The sequence below is a fragment of the Solanum stenotomum genome, chromosome 1, assembly GCF_019186545.1.
Source record: "Solanum stenotomum isolate F172 chromosome 1, ASM1918654v1, whole genome shotgun sequence".
NCBI lineage: Eukaryota > Viridiplantae > Streptophyta > Magnoliopsida > Solanales > Solanaceae > Solanum > Solanum stenotomum.
Genome location: NC_064282.1, coordinates 22,187,927 through 22,212,458, shown reverse-complemented (window position 1 = coordinate 22,212,458; position 24,532 = coordinate 22,187,927). Strand labels below are relative to the sequence as shown.

General features: G+C 33.4%; 3 protein-coding genes across 6 annotated transcripts; 2 read left to right on the top strand and 1 right to left on the bottom strand.

Moving 5' to 3' along the window:
* The first annotated feature begins 128 nt into the window (after nucleotides 1-128).
* On the top strand, nucleotides 129-8,514 carry LOC125842065 (phenylacetaldehyde reductase-like). 4 transcript variants are annotated; one of them, XR_007443865.1, is made up of 7 exons: nucleotides 129-360; nucleotides 1,060-1,226; nucleotides 1,331-1,522; nucleotides 1,903-2,068; nucleotides 3,292-3,478; nucleotides 5,449-5,615; nucleotides 5,737-5,867. XR_007443865.1 is itself a non-coding variant. In XM_049521275.1 (6 exons), the coding sequence occupies exons 1-6, from the start codon at nucleotides 231-233 to the stop codon at nucleotides 8,497-8,499; spliced, it is 948 nt and encodes a 315-aa protein (XP_049377232.1). In that variant the 5' UTR covers nucleotides 129-230; the 3' UTR covers nucleotides 8,500-8,514. The 4 variants fall into 4 exon arrangements, 2 of the variants coding, with proteins under 2 accessions (XP_049377232.1, XP_049377224.1); XR_007443864.1 differs by having other exon boundaries at nucleotides 5,442-5,615; XM_049521275.1 differs by lacking the exons at nucleotides 5,449-5,615; nucleotides 5,737-5,867 and adding an exon at nucleotides 8,394-8,514.
* Nucleotides 8,515-14,522: 6,008 nt separating this feature from the next.
* LOC125842056 (phenylacetaldehyde reductase-like) lies at nucleotides 14,523-19,271 on the top strand. Its single transcript, XM_049521256.1, has 6 exons — nucleotides 14,523-14,672; nucleotides 15,522-15,688; nucleotides 15,782-15,973; nucleotides 17,132-17,297; nucleotides 17,753-17,939; nucleotides 18,826-19,271. The coding sequence occupies exons 1-6, from the start codon at nucleotides 14,552-14,554 to the stop codon at nucleotides 18,983-18,985; spliced, it is 993 nt and encodes a 330-aa protein (XP_049377213.1). The 5' UTR covers nucleotides 14,523-14,551; the 3' UTR covers nucleotides 18,986-19,271.
* Nucleotides 19,272-20,549: 1,278 nt separating this feature from the next.
* On the bottom strand, nucleotides 20,550-24,523 carry LOC125842086 (ubiquitin-like protein 5). Its single transcript, XM_049521294.1, has 2 exons — nucleotides 24,222-24,523; nucleotides 20,550-20,678 (listed from the first exon to the last, which is right to left on the bottom strand). Exon 1 carries the CDS (start codon nucleotides 24,453-24,455, stop codon nucleotides 24,234-24,236), a length of 222 nt encoding a protein of 73 aa, XP_049377251.1. The 5' UTR covers nucleotides 24,456-24,523; the 3' UTR covers nucleotides 20,550-20,678; nucleotides 24,222-24,233.
* Nucleotides 24,524-24,532: the final 9 nt, after the last annotated feature.

Below are 24,532 nucleotides of genomic sequence, written 5' to 3'. Positions count from 1 at the left end.
GTTTAAATATAAATTTAAATTAAATATACTTAAAATAAGTCAATGGAAAGAAGTAATGAGTGAGAGATATAACCAACTCATGCATATGATGGTTAAACTTATTATATCTTATTTGCACAGCTTCCTAAAAATTCGGCTTAAGCCATTGTCGACAGTCGACACTGATTTGCTGCTTTGCAGTTTGCGAAATAGAATTACATTTCTGTATTGTTTTTGAATAACATCTAGGAATGGACCGTAAGAATATTGGAGAAGGAAAGGTAGTATGTGTAACAGGGGCATCTGGTTTTATAGCTTCATGGCTGGTCAAGTTGTTGCTACAACGTGGATACACTGTCAACGCCACTGTTCGCAATCTCAGTCAGTTCTCTTTCTCTCCTTGTTTGTGTTTTTTTTTTTGGATTTCATTTGCACTAGTATTTGACTTTGGATCCTTTACAACCTTGTTTATTCTATTTGATCTCTGGATTGATTTAAGTTTCTTGTGTAGACTGTATTATTGCTATCCCTATACTCGATATGTATTTGAGGGAGCTCTAATTGCAAACAGGGAATCGATTTGTTATTATACATAGATAGTAGAACTAGAAACGAATGCCCAATGGGATTGTAGTTATTATACATAGATACAGCAGCTCTGAGCCTAAATTTTGTAGTGGATCATGAGTAAAACCTTATATTTCAACTATATAAAGTGTTAAAAGCCTACAAACTAGGGTTTCACCACATAAATTTCCTGCTAATTCGCCTTTCTTAGCTTATCAATCACATATAACTACATGAAATAGGGTCTATACATCCATTATGCCATTAAAAGTTTTGCCATAGTAAAGTCAGTGAGCTAGTAAGTTATTGATTTGACGACAATAATGTGAAATTAGCTCTCACAAATGTTAACTACATTCAATTCTTGTTTTAGTCAAACCGGAATGGTGGTTTCACAAACATTTGATATTCAATTAGTTGTGGATCATGGACTTAGCTGTTACTCTTAATCCTTCCTCTTTCGTATATATAAGAGTGTTCCCAACTTATAAAATGTTAATTATAAGCACGCAGAGGATACAAGTAAAGTAGATCACTTGCTAGGCCTTGATGGAGCTAATGAGAGGCTGCATCTATTCGAAGCAGAGTTACTTAAAGAGCAATCGTTTGATCTTGCCGTTGATGGTTGTGAAGGTGTCTTTCATACAGCTTCACCTGTTTTTCTCACAGGGAAATCTAAGGTCAGAAATCTATTGTGACATCAAAATATGTCAAGAGATGTCTTTAAGGAGGAAAATGTTTGTTTGCTGTTAAATAGATCTTGATGCTTTAGTTTCTCTTTTAGGAGGAACTTGTGGATCCTGCTGTGAAAGGAACGTTAAATGTCCTTCGGTCATGTGCCAAATCACCATCTGTCAGAAGAGTGGTGATAACTTCTTCTACTTCTTCTGTTATATTTAATAAAAATATGTCAACCCCTGGAGCTGTGGCTGATGAAACTTGGTATTCAGATCCAGAATTCTGCGAGGAAAGAAAGGTTATATGTGTCTATAAATTGGTTGTTCTTTTCAACTTGATGAGGCTTATCCTTTTATTCATTGTAACAAGAGGTTTGGAAAATGTATCTTTCTTGGAGTTGCATTGGAAGTTGATTTGTTTTCTTGTGCTCTTTCTTTATTTGGTCTTTTCCCATCTTTTTTATTATGGGATGAGGTCCAAACTTACACATAGACTATAGGAATATCTTGTTTTTCGATAACATAAAATATTTAGAAACAAATTCAGTTTGCTAATGACAAAAATAACATGGACTGGAGATAGTATTATATACTTCATTTGGTAGATGAATTTGCGAAAGAAATGAAAGATTTCAGCATTCTCTTCACAATTGGCTTGCTGAAGGTGTTTTGTTTGCAGGAATGGTATCAACTCTCCAAAACCCTGGCTGAGCAGGCTGCTTGGAAATTTGCAAAAGAGAATGGGATTGACTTGGTAACACTCCATCCAGGTCTAGTCATTGGTCCACTTCTGCAGCCTACACTCAATTTCTCTTGCGAGGCTATAGTGAACTTCATACAAGAAGGTAAGTTTGTTCAGTGACATAAGACACCTTGAGATATTCTTACCTCCTTCTCTAATTAGCTTATATAACATCCTTGATGAAATATTTATGTATAGAATACATAATAGGAATATGTGTTCTCTTGTCTGTGTTTGGTTAGCTTGAAATGATCTTGGAATTTTATGTCATTTAACTGGAAACTTCTTTTACGATCGTTCATTTTCTAGAATGTTTTCTCAATTCAGAATCACAGACCTCTGTTTCTGATGATCTTTTTGAACGATTTTCTTTTCTAAAGCTTTATAGATTATAATAAGAAGAACCATTATATACAGAAGTAACCATTTATTGAATTTGGTCTAGCTATATTACAAGCTTCTGTTTTTACGATCTTAATCTAATTATATAGTAGACAACCTACTTTATTAAGATTTTCTAAAAGCCTACTTTCTATTTGTTACCCTGCCACTGATGAACATTTTATGAGAACAAACTTTTAGCATTTTTTGTTTTATCTACACAAAATTAACTGTGTCCAAATATCAGATATTTGTGGATGAAAAGGTAAGTTTGGTAAATGCTGCTAGCGTCCCTTCTTAACCTTCTAGGGCAGTCTATAACCTACTGCCCAACCTTCTTAAGAATACAAACCAGCCAATATACTTCAAGCTCAACTCGCCCTCTTTAACAAAACTCATCACACCCTTCATGAATGAAACTTTTAGGAGAAACAATTCACCTTCCTTGTCTTGGAAAATATAAGTCAGGAAAGGGATGGTCAAGCTGAGGCAATATTTTAAGTGAGTTGGTGCAGAACTCCCATGGTGTGGACTTGGTGTAAATATATTTTGTCTCTAATCTGGTTTTGAAGTATGCATAAGTCATACATGGAACTTCATCTTAACTCCTCTGATACAGTTCACTCAAAATTAGGGGTAGTTTTTAGATAGAGTCTTTACCATTAGGACAACATTTTGGAAAAGCTCTTTGGTCGAGAATAAGTGTACCAAAAGTCCAAAACAAACATGTGCTCTCAAGAAGTTTCAAATACTTTCTTGAAAAACTTAACCAAACAAGTTGCCTCAAGAAGCTTTGCTAAAGCTCGCAAAGCTTTTAGAAGTTTTGTCTGGCCAAACGAATTATGCATTTTTCTTTTTTTGGATTTTCTCCTTGTTTGGAGTTCAAATCAAGCTTTTGATGATAAATAGTACTGAAGCTTGACACATTGTCTTTATTTGATGAAGGAAAAGAGGCATGGTCTGGTGCAATATATAGATTTGTTGATGTTAGGGATGTTGCTAATGCACATATTCTAGCCTTTGAGGTTCCTTCAGCAAATGGAAGATATTGTTTAGTTGGGGCAAACGGATACTCTTCTTTGGTTTTGAAGATTGTTCAAAAGCTTTACCCTTCCATCACTCTCCCTAAGAAGTAAGTGTTGCCAGTATCACAGTTATAATTTTCTTCATACTAGTTAGTTTACATTACTATCTCCTTAATTTCCAGCAGAGAAAAAAAAATCATTAATTGCATCCTTCTTCTAAGACAACTATTGTGTAGAATTAAATCTTGCTAACACTTCACAAATGTGATAATTCAAAATAAGAGAACAACAAAGGCAGAAGAGATGTAACAAGTTCACAGTTACTGAGTAATTAAAAGTTTTGTAAGGTATTGGCGTAGTGAAAGTTCCAATCTTAGGAAATGCAACACAACTTTGAAAACAAACAATCGACAAGGAAGTAGGATAGTCAATTTTGCTTTTCCAAGTCACATGATTTGTTTGATGAATTCTGAGGTGTTGAAGTGGACTATTTAGACACTGCAGGATTTATAGTTGAACATGTTTTGCTTCCTTAAAGCTCACTTATCTTTCTCTTTAATCAAGAATTTTTGTTCTAAGCAATTTGAGGGATTCATCATAATTCTTAAATTTGGATGCAGTTTCAAAGAAGGATTGCCTCTTACCCACTTGCAAGTATCGAGTGAAAAAGCAAAAAGTTTAGGAATCAAATTCACATGTCTTGAGTTGAGCGTGAAGGATACTGTTGAAAGCTTGATGGAAAAGAACTTCCTCCACATTTAAACAACATTCAGTTGGTGGAAACGGAATACACTGGGCCTAAGCTACAGTCTGCCTGCTCGCCTACACCCTGCATTTGTGGGTGAAAAATACACTTAATAATTTATACACAGATAATGTAATCTTTTTTTCTAAATAAGTAACAAACACTGAATACATAGATAATGTAATTCATTACAGGTTGGTTTTGTACTAGTAAACGTTAACTATTTTCAGGTCTTGATTGACCCTTTATTTTCGAGCTATTTTTCTTAGGATTCAACCCTTGTTTTGTGTGTGAAAAGGTAATTAACTATTAACTGTTCTTGTGATCAAATAGATGTGTCACATCACTTGTCTATGACCAAATGGTGATGTCTAAGTTGAGACAGCATTTCGTCTTCATTCTTGAACTCGGGAAGACCTTGATGTGATTGATGAAATCCTCTCCACTGCCACCTGTGTGTTATCCTTCAAAACTACCTTATAAACCCAAGAGTTGTTACATCCAATTACTAAGCACATCAGTGAAGGGCTAATGAAAGCAACAGGGGCTTTTTGATTGATATCTACAGAAAAGTGGGCAGAAGAATGTAATTGCTACTATTGATCAAAAATAGTAACAAAATTGATATTAAAATTGAGTTGGGCTCATCTTGTCAACATATCTTAGTTGATAAGAGATGTCAGGAATATATACTAAATAAAAGAGAGATTTATATTAGTAAATTATTATTTGCTCCATGAGTGGCCACAGAGAACAATATCAACCAACATGGCCATGGCCACCACCCTTTGTTGTGGTCTTTTATTTTATTCCTTCCTACCACCCCAGGCGTTGTCGCACAAAAAGAGAAAAGAGAACTGAAGTCTCTTATGGTAGTCAAATTAGAATTACTTTGTCTGTATTGTTTTTGAATAACTCGGATTACCAATGGAAAGCAAGAATAGTGGAGAGGGAAAGGCAATATGTGTAACAGGGGCATCTGGTTTCATAGCTTCATGGCTAGTCAAGTTGTTACACCGTGGCTACATCGTCAACGCCACTGTTCTCAATCTTAGCCAGTTCTTTTTCTCTCCTTCATCTTTAAAATATTATATTAAAGTCACTGCTCTTGTATGTTATTAATTTGATAACAATTATGTGAAATTAGCTCTCACAAATGATAAGTACATTCTATTCTTGTTTAAGTTAAACTGAAATGGCGGTTTCACATACATTTGATATTCATAACAGAACAGAAATTCTGCAATAATTTTATGTGATCATGTGCTTAGCTGTTTCTATTTATCCTTCGTATGTATAAGAGTGTTTCTAAAATGTTAGTTAAGCACGCAGAGGATACAAGTAAAGTGGATCACTTGCTAAGACTTGATGGAGCTAATGAGAGGCTGCATCTATTCGAAGCAGAGTTACTTGAAGAGCAACTATTTGATCCTGCTGTTGATGGTTGTGAAGGTGTCTTTCATACAGCTTCACCTGTTTTTCTCACAGGAAAATCTAAGGTCGGAAACTTACTGTGACATCAAAATATGCCAAGAGATGTCTTTAAGGAGGAAAATGTTTGTTAGCTGTTAAATAGATCTTGGTGCTTTAGTTTCATACTAAAAAAATATTCTTTTCCAGGAGGAACTTGTGGATCCTGCTGTGAAAGGAACGTTAAATGTCCTTCGGTCATGTGCCAAATCACCATCTGTCAGAAGAGTGGTGATAACTTCTTCTACTGCTTCTGTTATATGCAATAAAAATATGTCAACCCCTGGAGTTGTGACTGATGAGACTTTGTATTCAGATCCTGAATTCTGCGAGCAAAGAAAGGTTCTATGCGTCTATAATTTGGTAGTTCTTTTCAATTTGATGAGGCGTATCCTTCCATTATTTTAGCAGGAGGTTTGGAAAATGTATGATCGTCTTTCTTGGAGTTAAATACTATTGTCCATATGTGTGTGCTATCTGGAGTTAATCTGTGTTATGCTGCTCAAGTAAGATATGTCTCTTAGACCAGAAAGAATTAATCAATTCTGCATTCCCTGTGTCCTTGTATTTGTTAGTGTAGTCAGTTAATTATTACATTCAATATATGTTATTTGTCTTTTAAGGTTTTTGCATACACATTAAAAGATACATATAATAACCTTAATCATAAGAGTATATGTCTAAACTATCCTCTTTTCCTGTCTTAAACATCTCAAGTAATTATTAACACTACACTAATTGAAACAGTTAAAGTGATTTTGAAAATAAAAAGTAATAAGTGCTTCTTTGTTTGCAGGACTGGTATCGACTCTCCAAAAACCTGGCTGAGCAGGCTGCTTGGAAATTTGCAAAGGAGAATGGGATTGACTTGGTAACACTCCAACCAGGTCTAGTCATTGGTCCACTTCTGCAGCCTACGCTCAATTTCTCTTGCGAGTCTATAGTGAACGTCATAAAACAAGGTAAGTTTGTGCAGTGACATAAGACACCTTAAGATATTCTTACCTCCTTCTCCCCCAACCCCGCCCCACCAATTCCTTCTTCTCTAATTTGCTTATACAACACCCTTGATGAAAATATTTATGTATAGAATACATATTAGGAACATGTGTTCTCTTGCCTGTGTTTGACTAGCTTGAAATGATCTTGGAATTTAATGATCATTTAACTGGAAACTTCTTTTGCAATCGTACATTTTCTGGTTGCATTTCCTCGATTCAGAAGCACAGACCTCTGCTTCTGATAATCTTTTCGAACAATTTTCCTTTCCAAAGCCTTAAAGATTATAATAAGAAGAACCATTATATACAGAAGTAAGAATTTCTAAAAACCTACTTACTTTCTATTTGTTACCCTGCCACTGATGAACATTTTATGGGAACAATCTTTTTATCGCTTTTTGTTTTATCTCACACAGAATGAACTCTGAACAAAAAACAGATATTTACGAATGAAATGGTGAGTTTGGTAAATGCTGCTAAAGTCCCTTCTTATACTTCTAAGGCAGTCTATTGCCTACCTCCCCAACCTTCTTAAGAATTCAAACCGGCCAAATGTACTTCAAGTTCAACTTGCCCTCTTTAACAAAACTCATCACACCCTTGGATGAAACTTTAAGGAAAATATTAGTCGGTAAAGGGATGGTCAAGCTGAGGCAATATTTTAAGTGAGTTGGTGCAGAACTCCAATGATGTGGACTTAGTGTAAATATTTTTTGGTCTCCACTCTAATTTGAAGCATGCATAAGGCATACATGGAACTTAATCTTAACTCCTCTGATACAGTTCACTCAAAATTAGGGGGGTAATTGTTAGATAGAGTCTTTACCAACATTTTGGAAAAGCTCTTTGGTCGAGAAAAAGTGTACCGAAAGTCCAAAACAAACAAGAAGTTTCAAATACTTTCTTGGAAAACTTAACCAAACAAGTTGCCTCAAGAAGATTTGCTAAAGCTCGCAAAGCGTTTAGAAGTTTTGTCTGGCCAAACGAATTAAATATATATTTGGTGGTGAAATAGTATGAAGATTGGCCAGCTCAATTGATATGTAGACCACTCATTTTATTTAATTACTATACAAAGGTCCTTATGCATTTTTCTTTATTTGGATTTTCTCCCTGTTGGGCTTCAAATCAAGCTTTTGATAATAAATTATACTGAAGTTTGCACATTGTCTTTATTTGATGAAGGAAAAGAAGCATCGTCTGGTGGTGGGATATATAGATTAGTTGATGTTAGAGATGTTGCTAATGCACATATTCTAGTCTTTGAGGTTCCTTCAGCAAATGGAAGGTATTGTTTAGTTGGGGCAAACGGATACACTCTTCTTTGGTTTTGAAGATTCTACAAAAGCTTTACCCTTCCATCCAGGGGCGGACCTACAGTGGGTTCATATGAACCACTTCATTGAAAAATAACACTATATATATATATATATGTATATTTAATCAGTTTTATATGTATATATTTACTTTTGACACACTAACACAAGTGTGACCCTTGACAGAGTGGTGAAGAGGGTTCAAATTTCCCAGCCAACCCGAGTTTAAATTCCATTTTAGTTTTATTTTTTATATCTTGAACTCACTTGGTGAAAATCTTGGGTCCGCCACTGCTTCCCATCACTCTCCCTGAGAAGTAAGTATCGCCAATATCACAGTTCTAATTTTCTTCATACTAGTTAGTTTACATTACTATCTTTGTTTCAGTGGAGAAAACTTAAGCTCAAGTGATCTTTCGATTATTATAAGAATCTTTTGTTCTAAACAATTTGACGAGGGATTAATCATAATTCTTGAATTTGGATGTAGTTTCGAAGATGGATTGCCTCTCACCTCGCACTTTCAAGTATCGAGTGCAAAAGCAAAAAAATTAGGAGTCAAATTCACAAGTCTTGAGTGTGAAGGATACTATTGAAAGCTTGATGGAAAAGAACTTTCTCCACATTTAAACAGCATTCAGTTGGTGGAAATGGAATACACTGGGCCTGAGCTACAGTTGTGCTGCCTGCATTTGTGGGCGAAAAATCTACTTTATATGTATAACTAATTTATACATAGATAATGTAATCTTTTTTTCTAAATAAGTAACAATCACTGAATACAGGTTAGTTTTGTACAAGTAAAAGTTAACCATTTTCAGATCTTGATTCTAGGATTCAACCCTTGTTTTGTGTGTGACAAGGTAATTAACTACGTATTAATTGTTCTTTGTGATCAAATAGATGTGTCACATCACTTTGTCTATGACCAAATGGTGATGTCTAAGTAGAGACAACATTTCGTCTTCATTCTTGAAATCGGAAAGACCTTGTTATGATTGATGAAATCCTCTCTCCACCTTTGTGTTATCCCTGGAAACTACTTACATCCAATTACTAAGCACACCAGTGAAGGGCTAATGAAAGCAACAGTGCATTTTTGGTTTTTTGGTTGACATCTACGTAAATGTGGGCAGTGTTGAAAATATCATTAAATAATAAAAGTATGTTCTTTTTAACAGCTTAAATTTTTAGATGAAATGACCATACACTTCAACCGGTAGAAGAATGTAATTGGTACAATTGATAAAAAAATTGAAACAAAATCGATTATAAAACTACACAAAGAACTAACAAACGTGAAAGAATACAGAAGTAGCAGTACCGTTTTCTATTGAAGTAATTTTGTAAAGATATTTTATGTGTTATTTTTAGATATCATGTATACAAAATAAAAATATAAAACTATAACTAAATTTGTAAAGCAATATAAAATCAATGAAAAAACCTTTAGAATAACCTGTCTTATGAAAGATGACTCATGAATATCGTTACTCTTTGATCTAAAAATTTTGGCTCAAAAATACTCATCAAATTAACTACTGAATTTTCGCAAATTAAAATAACCATGTGACATATTATGATTTGACATAAAAATATTAATTTATTTAAAAATTAAATTCACACATCTTAAACTTAAATCTACGGATAAAAATCTGATTCGTACTTTTAACCTATATTATCCTCGAAAATCACACTCACCTTCAACACAAATATAAGAGCATAAGTTAAAATTCAAATGCTTTAACTCAATTTGTGTTTGCTAAAAGTGTAATTTCTTCCTCCATGAGTTATAACATCTAAGTCTTGATTATATATGTGGTGAATCATAATATATCACATAATTATTTTATTTTAAAAAAAAATCAGCAGTTAATTCAAGATGTATTTTTAAGTAAATAAAATATATTTAAAATATTTTTAAATAAACAAATGAACGGAGGATATTCATCAATTAGTATGAGTTGTTTTTTTACCTTTTTTTATGAAAACCAATTATATACTGCCAAATATTCAATAATAGTAGTATTGAATCAATACTCTAAATTGGATTTGCATGATTTTAAAATATTAAAGTTGTGTCGGTTATTATTGGAAACAATAAAATAAAGGTCAAGTACTAATAATTAAGCTACCACGTGGTGTCAACAGCTGATAAGACATGTGTATATATATACAAATTTGGTGGTTAGATGTAAAGAAATAATGCCTCCTCCATGTCTAAAAATAAATTTCACCTTAATAATTACGTCCAAAAAATTAACAAATATAATGTACAATTTATTAAATTACTTTTATTTTAATAAGTATAAAAAAAAATAAACATTGTTTAACTAATAAGTATAAATTATAATTAAACATATTCTAATTTTTATCTTCTTAAATTTTAATAAAATTACTTATTTTGGAATAGTTTTTTTTTCTTTTTGTTTGATGATATCTATTTAGTATAACTTACAGAAATCTCATACATTTGAGGCTAATTATATTCTATCTCAGAAGTTTCTTCAATTATAAAAATTCCGAATTTTCACTGCTTTCGGAAATTTGAATACATTTTTTGATTGTCTGAATCATTGCAAATGATACATTACTTAATGGGAAAGATATATTCAAGAAGGAATAGAGATGTATTCGAAAGGATATAAGAATGTATTCGAAAGGAGATATTTATAAAAAAGAAAAATTATAATATTTTAAGTTATGCATTTATGTAATTTTCCATCGTAATGACGACATAGAAATGACAATTGACAGTAGATTGGCTTAGTACCGGTAAGCCTGGACCTACTAAAAAGGTGGTATGGGCCACGTTACGACAATCAAAATATATCTATGGGCCAACGGTATCTTTGCAGTCCAGAAAATAATACAATACTATTTCTAATTTTGGCCTTATTATGTAAATCGCGAAATAGTCTGGTGAACCCTTATATTTGTATCAGTTTGTATTTTGAACCCTTCTACTTACAAATTTGTCATCTGGACCCTTAAACTCAATTAAAATGAGACTTTTAAACCCCTCCAACCATGTGTGTAGCTCACTCTCCTTTATATAATTGACATGTCATATCCACGTCAGATATATTAATGCCGCATCACAATTATTTCATAACTATTTTTATAAATTATTAACCAAAATTATTTAATAAAATGTAAAATAATAACATTTTAATTTATTATTGGCATTTATAATTCTCCCTATTTCACTATCAAAAGAAAGCCATCACCGGCGTCGGCGTCGGCGTCATTTTTGCCGGCAAAATCACATATATTTTCTCCCTCACCCGTCTTCATCTCCGCCGCACACCATCACTATTTTTCTTTCCTCCTCCAACCTCCACAGTAACAACAACCTAAGCCACCGCACAACCAGATCTAGCCAAACTTTTCGTAATCCAACGCCGACTACTATTTTCACACCCCAAATTCCTTACAAATACAATTTCACACCAACCTCTGCCGTGAAACTCGTTGAAATCTACCCATTATAGTTTCTCCTCTTCCCATTGTTTCATGGCCCAAACCGTCGCCGCTGTCGCTATTGTTGCCGGCAAAACCACTCATATTCCTTTCTTTACCTGCCTTCATCTCTACCACATGTCATGATCATTTTCCTTTCCTTCTCCAACCTCACAAAGCCAACAACCTAAGCCATCACACCAGATCTAGCCGAACACTATCACCATTTGCGTCTTCATCTCCGCTGCACACCATCACCATTTTCGCCGCGCCTCTCTCTCACTCCACTGTGTATCAATGGTGTCCGGCGATCGCACCACTAGCGCCGCTGTCTCCCTCCGTCGGTGAATTAGTTGACAGATAATCTAAATAAATGAAAATTGATTGTGGAAAAAAAAAGGGTTGGGCAGGGGATGAATATGGCTGAAAAGGAGGTGTAATGGGTAAAGAAGAATGAGTTTTTTAATTAATGGTTTAAAAAAATTAAAAAATATATTTTTTTTATAATTTTTAATATTTTTTTAAAGTAAAAATGCTCCTCACTCGCCTTAATAGGCATGAAGTTACACACTTTTGCCAACTCAGACTTCCTAATGCCACATAAGCTTGGTCAATGGTCAGAGGAGTTTGTTAAATTGTGTTTTATTGAGTTTAAGGATCTAGATGACAAAGTGTAAGTAGAAGGGTACATAATACAAACTGATACAATTATAAGGGTCCACCAGACCATTTCGCCTTATGTAAATAGTATGAGGGTAACTTATACAAATTTTATTATATTAAGAGCTAATTATTCAGATTCACGTTAGTTTAAAATATTAGGTTCTTTCATATACATGTAAGACAACTATGTATCAACTAATGTGTTTAATTAAGAGATATATCTGAAAGCTACACCCTCCGTCCCATTTTATATGGTACTATTTGACTTGACTTGGTGTTTAAGAAAAAAAGAAAGATTCTTAACATTTGTGGTTAAAAAGAATCCTTAGATATTTGTGTGGTTGTAAATCATTCATTAAGGATAAAGAGAATTTTAAAATTAAATTGTTTCTAATTATAATAAGATGACATTCTTTTTTGAATGGACTATAAAGCAAAAGGTATCACATAAAATAGGACTGAGGGCTTATTAATTAAGGAAGGTGTCTAACTAAAGGATAATTGAAATATACTTATTAATTAAGGAGAGGATCACACTTATAACAACTTTCGAAGATATGACTTATTACAACTCCTAAAAAAAATTAAAATTCTTCTTTTTCTTTATTTGAAGAAAATCGCAAGATTTAAAATATTTTATATTTTCTTAAATTGTATACCAAGTAAAATATAGAAAAACAAATTGAAATATAGAGTGTACTTCACAATAACTTTAGGCAGCTTTTTATCATAATTTTTTTAAAATAATAAAAAAATTTGATCACTTTTCTTTCTTCGTCCATCATCTAACACTCTAAGCTTCGAACTCTTCGTTGTATTTGTTTAGATTATAAGTAAATGCTTTTAAGATAATTTTTTTCGCGTAGATACCAACACAAAACAAGTAAAACACACTTAATTTTCAATAAAATATTTTTTATCAATATTTATTTAAGCAAAAGTTATTAAATTCGGCTAAGTACATGATATTGCTATTAAAAAAAGACTATTTAAGGGAGCTAAAACGGGTAAAATAATGCTCATTGCGAAATTAATTAATACTAATATTATTAAAATTCACTAGAAATATATGTATTTGATAGATCATATATTACACATTACTCCCTCTGTCCACAATTGTTTGTCAGGGTAAGGTCATGCACATCCCTCAAGGAAAACTTAATACAAGGTGTAATTTGACTAATATAACCCTACTATATCAATAATACCAAAAGTCCACATAACTTTTCAATTGAACTACACAATCATTAAGGGCAGAATTGGAAAAAAGTGACTAATTATTTCTTGATTGTTTAAATTGACAATTAATCTTGAACATCTATTTTTAGTATATCTGCCAAACAATTGTGGATAGAGGGAGTTGTTAAAAGGGCCCTCTGCTGACACAAACTCATGGGATGTTTATATGAAAAGGAAACATATGCAGTAGTATTATTTCCAACATGTGTATATTGCTATAAATTGTAAACGAATTCTTTTTATACATTTTGTAATTATGTATCTTTTTTTTTTCTTTCTCTCTATATATAAAAAGATTCTTTCTGTATTTGTCGGTTATTACTTAGAGAATGTTTAAATTGGCAGAAAAAAAATAGTTTAATTTAAAAAATAAAATTTTAAATGATTTTTTAAATCAAAATTTTAAAAGTAGAAAGAGTCCTACTTTTAAATTTTAAACTTTTTAAAAATAATTTTTAACTTGCTTTACATTACTTTTAATTTTATCGAACACAATCAACTTTTAATCTAATCCAAACCGACTAATTTTTCCTTGTGCACCTTAGTGTGGTTGGGAGAGCTCACTGGTTCAATAATTTGTCTATACTGGACAACAACAATTAGGGATGCAAATGGATTATATTGCTCGAATTTTTTAAATATCAAATTAAATTATTTATAATAAAAAAATTAAAATTTATAAATTAAATTAAATTAATAAAACTCAAATTATTCAACTTCATTTTTTTGGGATTTTTTAGTAAAATGTTCATATAAACATTAATTAACTTGTGTTTCAAATATCTCTTTAATCATACCAAAAATTGTCCAAAATACAACTATTTAAGGTGTTTCTTAAGTAAATAGCATGAAAATATGATATGAGTGATGAAACTATAATATTCAACAAAAAAATAATAACTAGTCAAAAAAATAATAACTAGTCTGATTTCTTTTTCTAGCACAAAATCAAGTCAAATCAAACCACTAGTCGATTTTTTATTTGCGATTTAATGTGATTTTCAATTCAATTTTGTTTAGAAAGACTAGAACACACAACCTCAAGAAATTTTCACAATGTCTTAACCACTAAACTAAACCTTTAATAACTTGAATCAAAATGTGTTAATACTTTTATATATTTATATATATATATATATAAAGGATCCATATGTAGGACACTATGTTTTCAATGTATACTATATACTACAATATATATTTTTCACTATATAAGACATGCATGGTGGTATTGCCACAAAATAAGCACTTGAACAACAACAAAAAAAAAAAAGAGTAGGCATCATAATGTGTATTGGAGGAGGAAAGGTGGTGTGTGTAACAGGGGGTTCTGGTTTCATAGCTTCATGGCTAATCAAGATGTTACTTCAACATGGCTACACTGTTAATGCTACCCTTCGCAACATTAGTCAGTTTTATACATTACATCTCTCTTTATTATTATTTTTAAAAAAACTTATGTTTGGATGTTCTCAAGCCATTTTTCAAATGTTTAATTATCTGCTCTCATTCAGTTGGTTGATTATCTGAACTCACACTTTATTGATGAAGGTTCAATTTCTCACACTGTAACCCCCTTCCCATTTCCCTTCTTCTATCCTCAATTAAAAAGAAAATTTTCTCTCATTCTATCTTGTTAACATCTACTCTAATTGTAGTGATTAAGAAAAGATTGCAACTAACATTTTGTAAGATAGTGTATATTGGTACGAAGAAAAATGAGTGAATTTCTTATTTATTTTTTGATATTTGGTAAGTAAATAAAAAAAAAATATCTCAAAAGTATTTATTTGTAAGTGGCCAATGAAATAGTTGAGAATCTTGAGGTCTCACTATTAAAACTCATTGAAGACAAAAAAAAAACTAAGTGATTCTTCCTATCTATCCTAGCTTTGGTGAACAAAGTTACCTGATGTATGTTGTTGATAGGAGATAATAGATATCCCGTGAAATTAATTGAAATGCACAAAAAGTTAGTGCGGACATCATCCAAGAAAAAACAAATGATTATAAAGGGTTAAATCAGGTGGGGAGTGGGGTAGAACGTCCAGAGAGGGGGGTTGGGAATGTTAGTTGGAACTTGAAAGTTACATTGTGAAACTTGCTTTTCTAAGTCCATGAAGAAACATTATTTTTCTTATTTTTAAGAAGTTTGTTTTTCGAATAAAAATAAATTTTGACCAATCAAATATAAATGATTTTCTCCATATACCAAACACAGCCCATTATCGATTTTGATGATGTGATAAACTTGCAGAGGATAAAAGTAAAGTGAGTCACCTGTTAGGGCTTGATGGAGCTAAGGAAAGGCTGCATCTATTCGAAGCAGAGTTACTTGAAGAACAATCATTTGATGCCGCCATTGATGGTTGTGAAGGTGTCTTTCATACTGCATCACCTCTTTCTTTCACTGCTAAATCCAAAGTAAGCATGTTACTAATTTTTTTTTCCCCATGTATAACCGATCCCAATTTCCAGATAAATCAATCAAAAAAACTCTTTAATTTGATCTATTAGGAGGAACTTGTGGAGCCTGCTGTGGAAGGAACCCTAAATGTCCTTCGATCATGTGCCAAATCACCATCTGTGAGAAGAGTTGTGATAACTTCTTCTACGGCTTCTATGATATGTAATCAAAATCGTTATATTTCTGGGGCTGTAGCTGATGAGACTTGGTATTCAGATCCAGAATTTTGCGAGAAAAGAAAGGTTTGATAATTACTTAACTTCAATTTCTGCTGCTACTTTCCGATTTGATTAATGCTACATTGTGTTGCACCATCAAAGCTTAACATCACTATCTACAACCAACCTATTTCCTAATATCTAGACTGAAAGATTAAAAAACACACCTAAAGTATTCGATTTTTTGAGTTTTCTGTCTAAACTATCACCAAATGTTCATCGAAACACACCTCAACTATAAGTTTTTCACTTTTTCTACTTGAATAATGGTGATGGTGATATTTCAAGTAGAAAAAGTGAACATCTGATAGTGTAGGTGTGATTAGATAAACATTTGGTGATACTTCAGGTTAGAAACTCACACACCTGATAGTTTAGGTACTTGAGATGTATTTGACTCTTAACTCTTCTATCTATAATAGTATAGTTATTTTTTAGTTAAAACATTATCTCCATCGATTATTGATGTGCAAGAAGTTGCAAGTAGAGTTTGACATCCCAAACTTTGTACCTGATCATTGAGAAGAGACTACTAAAGTTGGTCCTAACCAAAAAGAAAAATGTACAAGAAGTTATGTAATTCTTTAAGATGGGGTGGATTAGTTATCGCACCACATATATGAGATAACTTATCCCATCATTATAGTACAAGCAGTGAAATAAATGATCATGGGACTGACTAATACCCCTAAACGAAATGCTAGATAAAATAATCTTACATTTTATCCCGAGATTGTTGTCCCTTATCCTTCATACCAAACTGCCCTTAATAGTATAGCTGATTTTCAGGGATTTGTAATTCTAGTTGAGCTCGTTCCTCACATGCATTTATATAGTTGTATTTATTGAGTAATGACAGAAATTCCTTCATTACCTTGTTCCATATATTTCAAACATTAGATGTATTAGTGTATGTGTGAGCACAGATCGTGCTATCTGGACATAATCTTCCCAAGTAAGAAATGGTTCATTGTTATACCAGCAATTCACTTACTTAATTCTGCATTCCCTGTTATACCGAGCACGAAACAAAGCCTTTATTATTTTTGAGATGCTAAGTAAGTGTCTGATTATATACTTCATTTAGAAGAAGTATTTGAGAAAGTAATGTAGAATATACCAATTAGCATTGATCTCTTCACTATTGGCTTATTGGCGGTGTTTTAAATTTGAATTTCTCAGCAATGGTACAATCTGTCCAAGACCCTGGCTGAAGAAGCCGCTTGGGAATTTGCAAAACAGAATGGGATTGACTTGACTGCCCTTCATCCAGTTCTAGTCATTGGTCCATTTCTGCAGCCTACACTCAATTTCTCTTCTGAGGCTATGCTCAACTTCATAACACAAGGTATGGATCTCTGCTTCTGATTGTGGGCATTATATATTAAATCGGGTTTTTAGCAAGGTTTATTAATGTATTCGTCAAATATTCAAATATGATTCCACAAGATCTTGTTTCGTTCAAGTAACGGATTCTAGCCAACTGAAAGTATCTATTAAAGTCATCAGAGATTTTGGCAAATGATCTGAAATGTCTGTAGAAGCAAGATTTGCAGAAATCCTACGTATTTCCTGTCTATTGGGAGAGTCTTTCCTCTGTACCGTTCAGACGATAGAAAAGTTTTTCTGTACGAGTATTTTGGAAAAACTTTATGTATGTTTATACAGTTGTAATTTTTCTCTAGTTAAGATGAGTGAACTTAGTTTCAACAAAAAATCTTCTCTAAGAAATATAATGTAATACTCTCTATCTTGGTTCAAAAACTTGCTCAGCTTTGACACATTGTGTTTTATCTGATGTAGGAAATGAAGCATGGTCTGATGGAGTATATAAATTCGTCGATGTTAGGGATGTTGCTAATGCACATATACTAGCATTTGAGCTTCCTTCAGCAAATGGAAGATATTGTTTAGTTGGGTCAAACGGATACTCTTCTTCGCTTTTGAAGATTCTACAAAAGTTTTACCCTTCCATCACTATCCCTGGGAAGTAAGTATAAATTGCCAATGTTATACATGTGCTTATTCTTGGACACCTCATAATGTGTAGAGTTGAATCATGCCAACAATTAATTAACTAATGTGATGATTCGAAATCTAAAGGGTAACACAAAGGCAATAGAAATCTAACAAGCTACGTTTACGGTTACTAGCTAATCGGTCTTTGTTTGAGTTTAGAAAAGCAGAAATGCTACAAGGTCTCCTTCACAATTCTAAGAGGAAGTAGGACAGTTAATTTGCACATAAGGAGTATGCAACAAGAAACAATTTCAGCCATATTTAATAGGGATAAGGGTCTGAAAAATATCCCAACTTTGGTCGGATTTGCTGTTGCGATACTAAATTTTTATGAGGACCTATTACCTCCCTAGACTATTTAATACCGTATTTTAAACATATATATTTGCCCACGTGGTCATAAAAAATAATGCAAAATTATAAATAGTAATGTGTCCACGTGGACACATATATACCTTTAAAATACACTATTAAATAGTTCAGGGGGTAAAAAATACTGTATTAAGTAGTCTAGGGAGGTAATAGGTCCTTATGAAAGTTTAGTATCGTAACAGCAAATCCAACCAAAGTTGGGATATTTTTCCGACCCTTATCCCTAATTAATAATATGTAAATTTTAAGCCCCTAAGATTCATGATGATGTAATTTTAGTAATATGTCCTGGATGGCACTATATATTCTCATTGCTTATGAAAAATAAGATTGGCGACATAACAATAACATTCCAACTTTTTTCTGAGATGTATTCATTTGAACTAATTTACCATGCATGATATCGTTGTGTTTCCATGTTACATGATTTTGATGGTGAATTCAGCATTGATCTTCACTCACAAAATTCTTATATTTGGATGTAGCTTTGAAGAAAATGGATTGCCCCTTACCCAAGCCTTCCAAATATCGGGGGAACGAGCAAAAACTATAGGCGTCAAATACACATCTCTTGAATTAAGCGTGAAGAACACTGTTGAAAGCTTAATCCAGAAGGACTTCCTCAAAATCTTACCCCAAAACTAGTCCTTCCTGCTTTGTTCTTGTACTAGTGTTAAAGGCTTAAAGTAGAACCTTTTTATCCTCACTAAGTGTGTCTAGTACAAAAGCTCTGTGATGTATCAGCACGATGATATATTTCTGTATTAAAGACGGTGATTATCACCTAGTGAAAATCCCTATCTACTTATCAGGCTAAATGCACCATTTTACGACACTATCTTTTTTTAGTATGTCCTAAAAGGATTGATATGTACGTTCATACGTTTGAAACTCCTGTTAAGTATTTTAATTAAAAGATAGGCTTAAGTCATATGCGGACCCCTTAAAGTTATCCGCATAATTCAATTAAGGCTTGTACCCAGGGGGCGGAGGCAGCATATCTGAACCCCCTCGGCGGAAAATATAATTATTTATACATGATTAAAATTATTTTTTATATATGTATAATAGATGTTGAACCCCCTTCCACTAGTTCGTGTGTTTACTTCTCTTTGAACCCATTTATTAAAAATTTTAACTCCGCCACTGCTTGTACCAATTAAACACTTATATTGTTTAAAACATGTGTCTATTAAGCACAAAATGCTGATGTGGTAAAAATAAGTGTATAGTAGTGCGCGAATAGGTCCAATTTTTTTTTTTGTAGAATAAACTTGTACTTTTTTCTCCTAACAACACTTGGCATGCATTAATTAAAAATATTTTATACCTAAAAAGAAAGCAACCCCACACCTGTAGGCATACCAGTGGTCTTCTTCTTCACCTCATTTTAAGCCTTTTTAAACTCTGTTTTTGTTCTTCGTTTTTTTTTTTCACTCTTTATAAAATAAAATTGAATTAGCAACAAGAAAAAAAAAATGGGACATCGAAATTATAAAAGCAACCTCTATCCATCTTTATTTCTGGTCACTTCAATCAACAAATATTACCAACCATTTATTTAAAATGATATCAAAAAATTTGATATAATTCATTTAAATCCTCTTCGTTATCGATTTCGAAATAATTTATCAACGTAAATTTATTTTTCACGAAAAATCTCAACAATCACTCCATTAATCTATCATGCTTCATAATTTATTTCACTATTTGCATCAGACTTGATTTCAATAGCCCATAGTTTATTTATTATAAGAAGAAAAACAATTAATCTTTTCAAAGGAATAGAAAATGACAAGTAACAGAGGATGAAGAAGATGAAAAAGATAAGTCAAATGATTAGGTGGAACAGGGTAGGGGGGATTTTCTTTTTTCTTCTTTTTGTTGTCGTCGCCGGAGGAACAAGGTTGACATTCGTAACAAGGAAGTTTTAGATGGAAAAAGGGCAATTATACCCCTCAGGTAATTACTGGCCGCTAATTTGTTAGTATTTCAATCGTGTTAAACAAAACAAAAAGTCCAAATTTGTTAAATCTATTTGTAACTCAATCAAAACCTCTTCAGAAGTAAGCCAGCGATATTGCTAACAATAAAGCTCAAGACACAATCTCTATTTTTTCCACAGCAAAATTCATAAAATTGATAAGAAAATCTAAGAGCACATATGGCATATGTAAACCCTTGTACCAACCAGACACATGACATTCACAGAGTAGAGCATTTTCCTTCAAGTTGATTAAACATGTCAAACTTTACATTATAAGCCAACAATCAATCTTTTATTTAAAACATGGCAGCTGAGATACGTCCACCAGTGTATTTCCATCACATGATAAACCTAAAATAGGACACGGAAACAACAAAATATCAATGGCCGAAAATAATACTAGATAGATATGCTAAAGTAAAACAATGCCATTGAAATACGATAAAAGCAAAACTTGTATCTCAATATCATACAAGAGCAAAGTCCGTAAAAAGTTTCTATCACTGTTTAAGGGAAAAGTAGACGCTATAAAAGGGCGTTATCAATGTATTAGTTACTCTCCCAAAAAGCAACTCTGTCGAAACTCCAGAATCAAACGCACTATGCTATCCACATTAAAGGTAGACAGCCAAATCCAAACACTATTTTCCAAACCAACCCAAACACACGATGCCATCCACAAACCAAACTTAAAAGACATCCAAAAACAAATAAGAGTAAGCTTTTAATCAAACAAAAAGTCGTGAGACATACCTAAGTGTAGAAGAACATAATAGCTAAAAAGTGTAACATTATACTATGCAAATAACTTTTATACCACCAATTTATTCACTGAAGCTCCAGCTCAAATACGAAGAATAAACATGCAATTCCAGTTAGATATAGATAACTAAGCAACCACCTTCCAGTACCCAGCAGCCCAATATCACTATGATAAACACAATCCATTAGTATCTAAACACATTTCTTATCAGTAGAGGGATAATTCTACACAAACTAATACCACACCGCTGCACACTGAAACCAACTCCCTCAAGATGGCATGCACAATAATTCTGTAGTTGCCTAGGCATGCCCAAATACCAATTAATTGACTACTAAGCATGCATGATTAACAACTTGAACTGGAGCTACAGGTAATACACTCACTTCATTGTAATTACACCTACCAACTACAACAAAGATTGGTACCCAAATAATTCCAGTTCCATCTCTTTGCAGCTTACATTTTGTCACCAGATATTATAAAGCCAAATAGAAAACCACACAAACCACATCATTTTCCACATAGAATCATTGCTTCATCTTCCGCATAGATGTCTCACACAGAGCAGCAGGGAATATCCCCTACCTTCAATCTAGGTCCACACATCCTATTCAAGGTTCTTTGCTCTAAAAGACAAATGTTTATGTGTGTCGACACTTATTGTGTGGCTAATCTTTGGCTAAAAAGAATGCAACAGCAACTCGTACCTATTGCCCACAATTACAACAAATTTTGGTGAAACTTAAAAGAGTTCAGATCAACCAGAGTTCTTGCAGATCAAGAGTGGCAAATTTTGTTCGAAGATTGTTGATGTTGAGTGTTGAGGAAGGTCAGAAAGGCAACACTTGCTAAAAACTTGAGGTAAGTTGAGGCTTACTCTCCTAAGAGGAAATTCCGTTAAGAGCCCACATGCTCCGTGTTAGATAAATTCCTAGACCATCTCTTCTTGTGCTCAAGTATTACATTCACTCTATTCTTTCGGTACAAATTTACATGAATTGCGACTGTATTACATGTTTATGTGTGTTGCCACTTATTGTGTGTATTATATCACATTCAGTTTCAGCATTCTTTTGATGCAATTATGTGATCACATCCATTAGAGAGAAGTGGCCAACCTCCCCCAGCATGAGTGCTAGAAATGCCTAGGTTAGCTACCCAGGCTCGCATGAGCCATATTGCTTGTGAGGGAGATAGGCCGACCCTACCACGTGCGTGTTGCCAGATTCTCACATATGCAGGGTCATCGTATGAAACTACTTTTGCCCACTTTTCAGCTTCAGTTTCAATTATTAGTTTTTGACTCAGTTTTCAGTTTATATCAGCTTACAACTTCGGTTACCAACTTATCAACTTGTGTCAGTTTTCAGACTTTATATGATTTCCATGCCTGCTTTTGAAACGTATTTCCTTGTTTATTATATTTTTATCCCAAGAAGTCTAGCTCCACCATATGGGAGGTAGCCTATGAGTCTAAGGAAGTATCCTACAGAGGTACTTAGCCTGTTCGGGCCTACCACATCGTGTGGCAGGATTTAAGTGCACAGGTGACGAAACATGTGGCTAGGGGCAGACATTACTAGATTCAGTGACAGACTCCATTGACTTCATCGAAGTGGTGACGATTCTTTTCAGATTTTTCTTATCTCAGATAGTAGTATTATTCTCGGGAAATGCCTCATAGATTAATGTATTTAGATATCAGTTAAGAGGCTCATGACTTGTTAGTGGGTATTAACTTTCAAATATTTAGTGTTGATTTACTATTCACCTTTCAGACTCTTGAATTTGAAAACTTCATTAGAAGTCACTCAAATGTTACGTTTTGTCAGACCTTCATTCAGCAAGTTCAGGGTTGACTCGATGGGTAAGAAGGGTTGTCATTCATGTCCTACCCCAGTGGTTAAAAGTTAGTAATAGAAGATCACACCATAAGTTTTGAGGATAAACAAGGAACAAGAAGTTAAGGTATACAAATTAGTCGAGTTGCACCTAGCACCTTTTCTGTCACACAATCATGCTTTACTTTGTCATGCTTTCTATAGTATCTACTTTGATACGTTTTTCCTTGAGCCGAGGGTCTATCTGAAACAGCCTCTCTACCTACCAAGGTAGGGGTAAGGTATTCAGTCTTCACACACTATACCTAACCCAAACCCACTTGTGGGATTACACTGGTTATGCTGCAGTTGTTATAACTTGCATCACCCTAGATAATTTTTGTTAAGTAATGGATAATTGGGTGAAAAGTCATCCAATATCTCTATTGGTAACAAGTAGTACAGACTTAGCATAACAGTACACGTCTAAATACATCTGCCCCTGACCCACTCTCCACACAGGACAGATGTACAAACAACCAGAGTGTTAAAAACTGAACAAAACTCAACAAATCCAAGGCAACTTAGACCTTTGAAGCAAACAAAAAAGCATTAATTACATCAGTAGCAACAAAAAAAGACAAAAAAATATTGTTATACATACAGCACAGAGCTTCTTAGTAGCCTTAATAGTGTTCCTTAAAGTCGATAATTATTATAAACTAGATACTACCAAGGCTTTCCTTATTATGGAATACATGAAGTCGCTAGCAAGTTTTACATATGCGGAAGCCTCTGGGCTACGATGACACTTACAATGTGGACCTATTGACTATATCAGATTTTAGATATGTATATAGTTGTGCCTTTGGGTGATAAGAAATATAATTAGATTCTTGATGTGTACCTCTCCTTTATATATACTGAATCATAAATTATGCCAGAAGCAAGCGTGAAAGCAAAACAATGTGAATACCAGTACTTGATTAAGGCTCAAGAAGTCGTAGGATTGCACTTCCGCTTCTAACTCTATGCTCCAAACAGAATATTGCAATGATTCAAACCACCAAACCGTCAAATTATTTTTACTTTTCGCATACCAACAGCAAGGCAAAGGAGCATTAAAACTTAAGTCACATAAATAAATTAACTATTCAATTCGAATCCAACTAAAGCATCAGAACCAAAATAAATCTCAAAATTTAAGCTCTCAACACAACAACATCATAATATAGACCACCATAAGATCAAACTCCAAAAATTCAAAACTAAAAGAAACCTAAAAAATTCTACGAATCGAAAAGTTACCTATAGTTTATTCTAGTTGTAGTAGAGCTCAAGGCCCATTCCATCATGAATTTCGTAGTCCTTGAGGGTAATATGATCTTTGTACACATTATACCACTTCTGAATACGAATCTTATCGGCGCGTGTACCAGTCTGTGCAGCAACCAGCTTCTTCAAATCACCAATGGTATCATCTTCGTTGCACTTCACCTTCACTTTCTTCCCCAATCGATCGTTCAACACTACCTCGATCATCTTTGAAGCTTTCGATATGAACAACGCAAACCCTAAACTTTTTTTCTCTGTATTTTGTAGAGCGCGAAGCGTGTCTA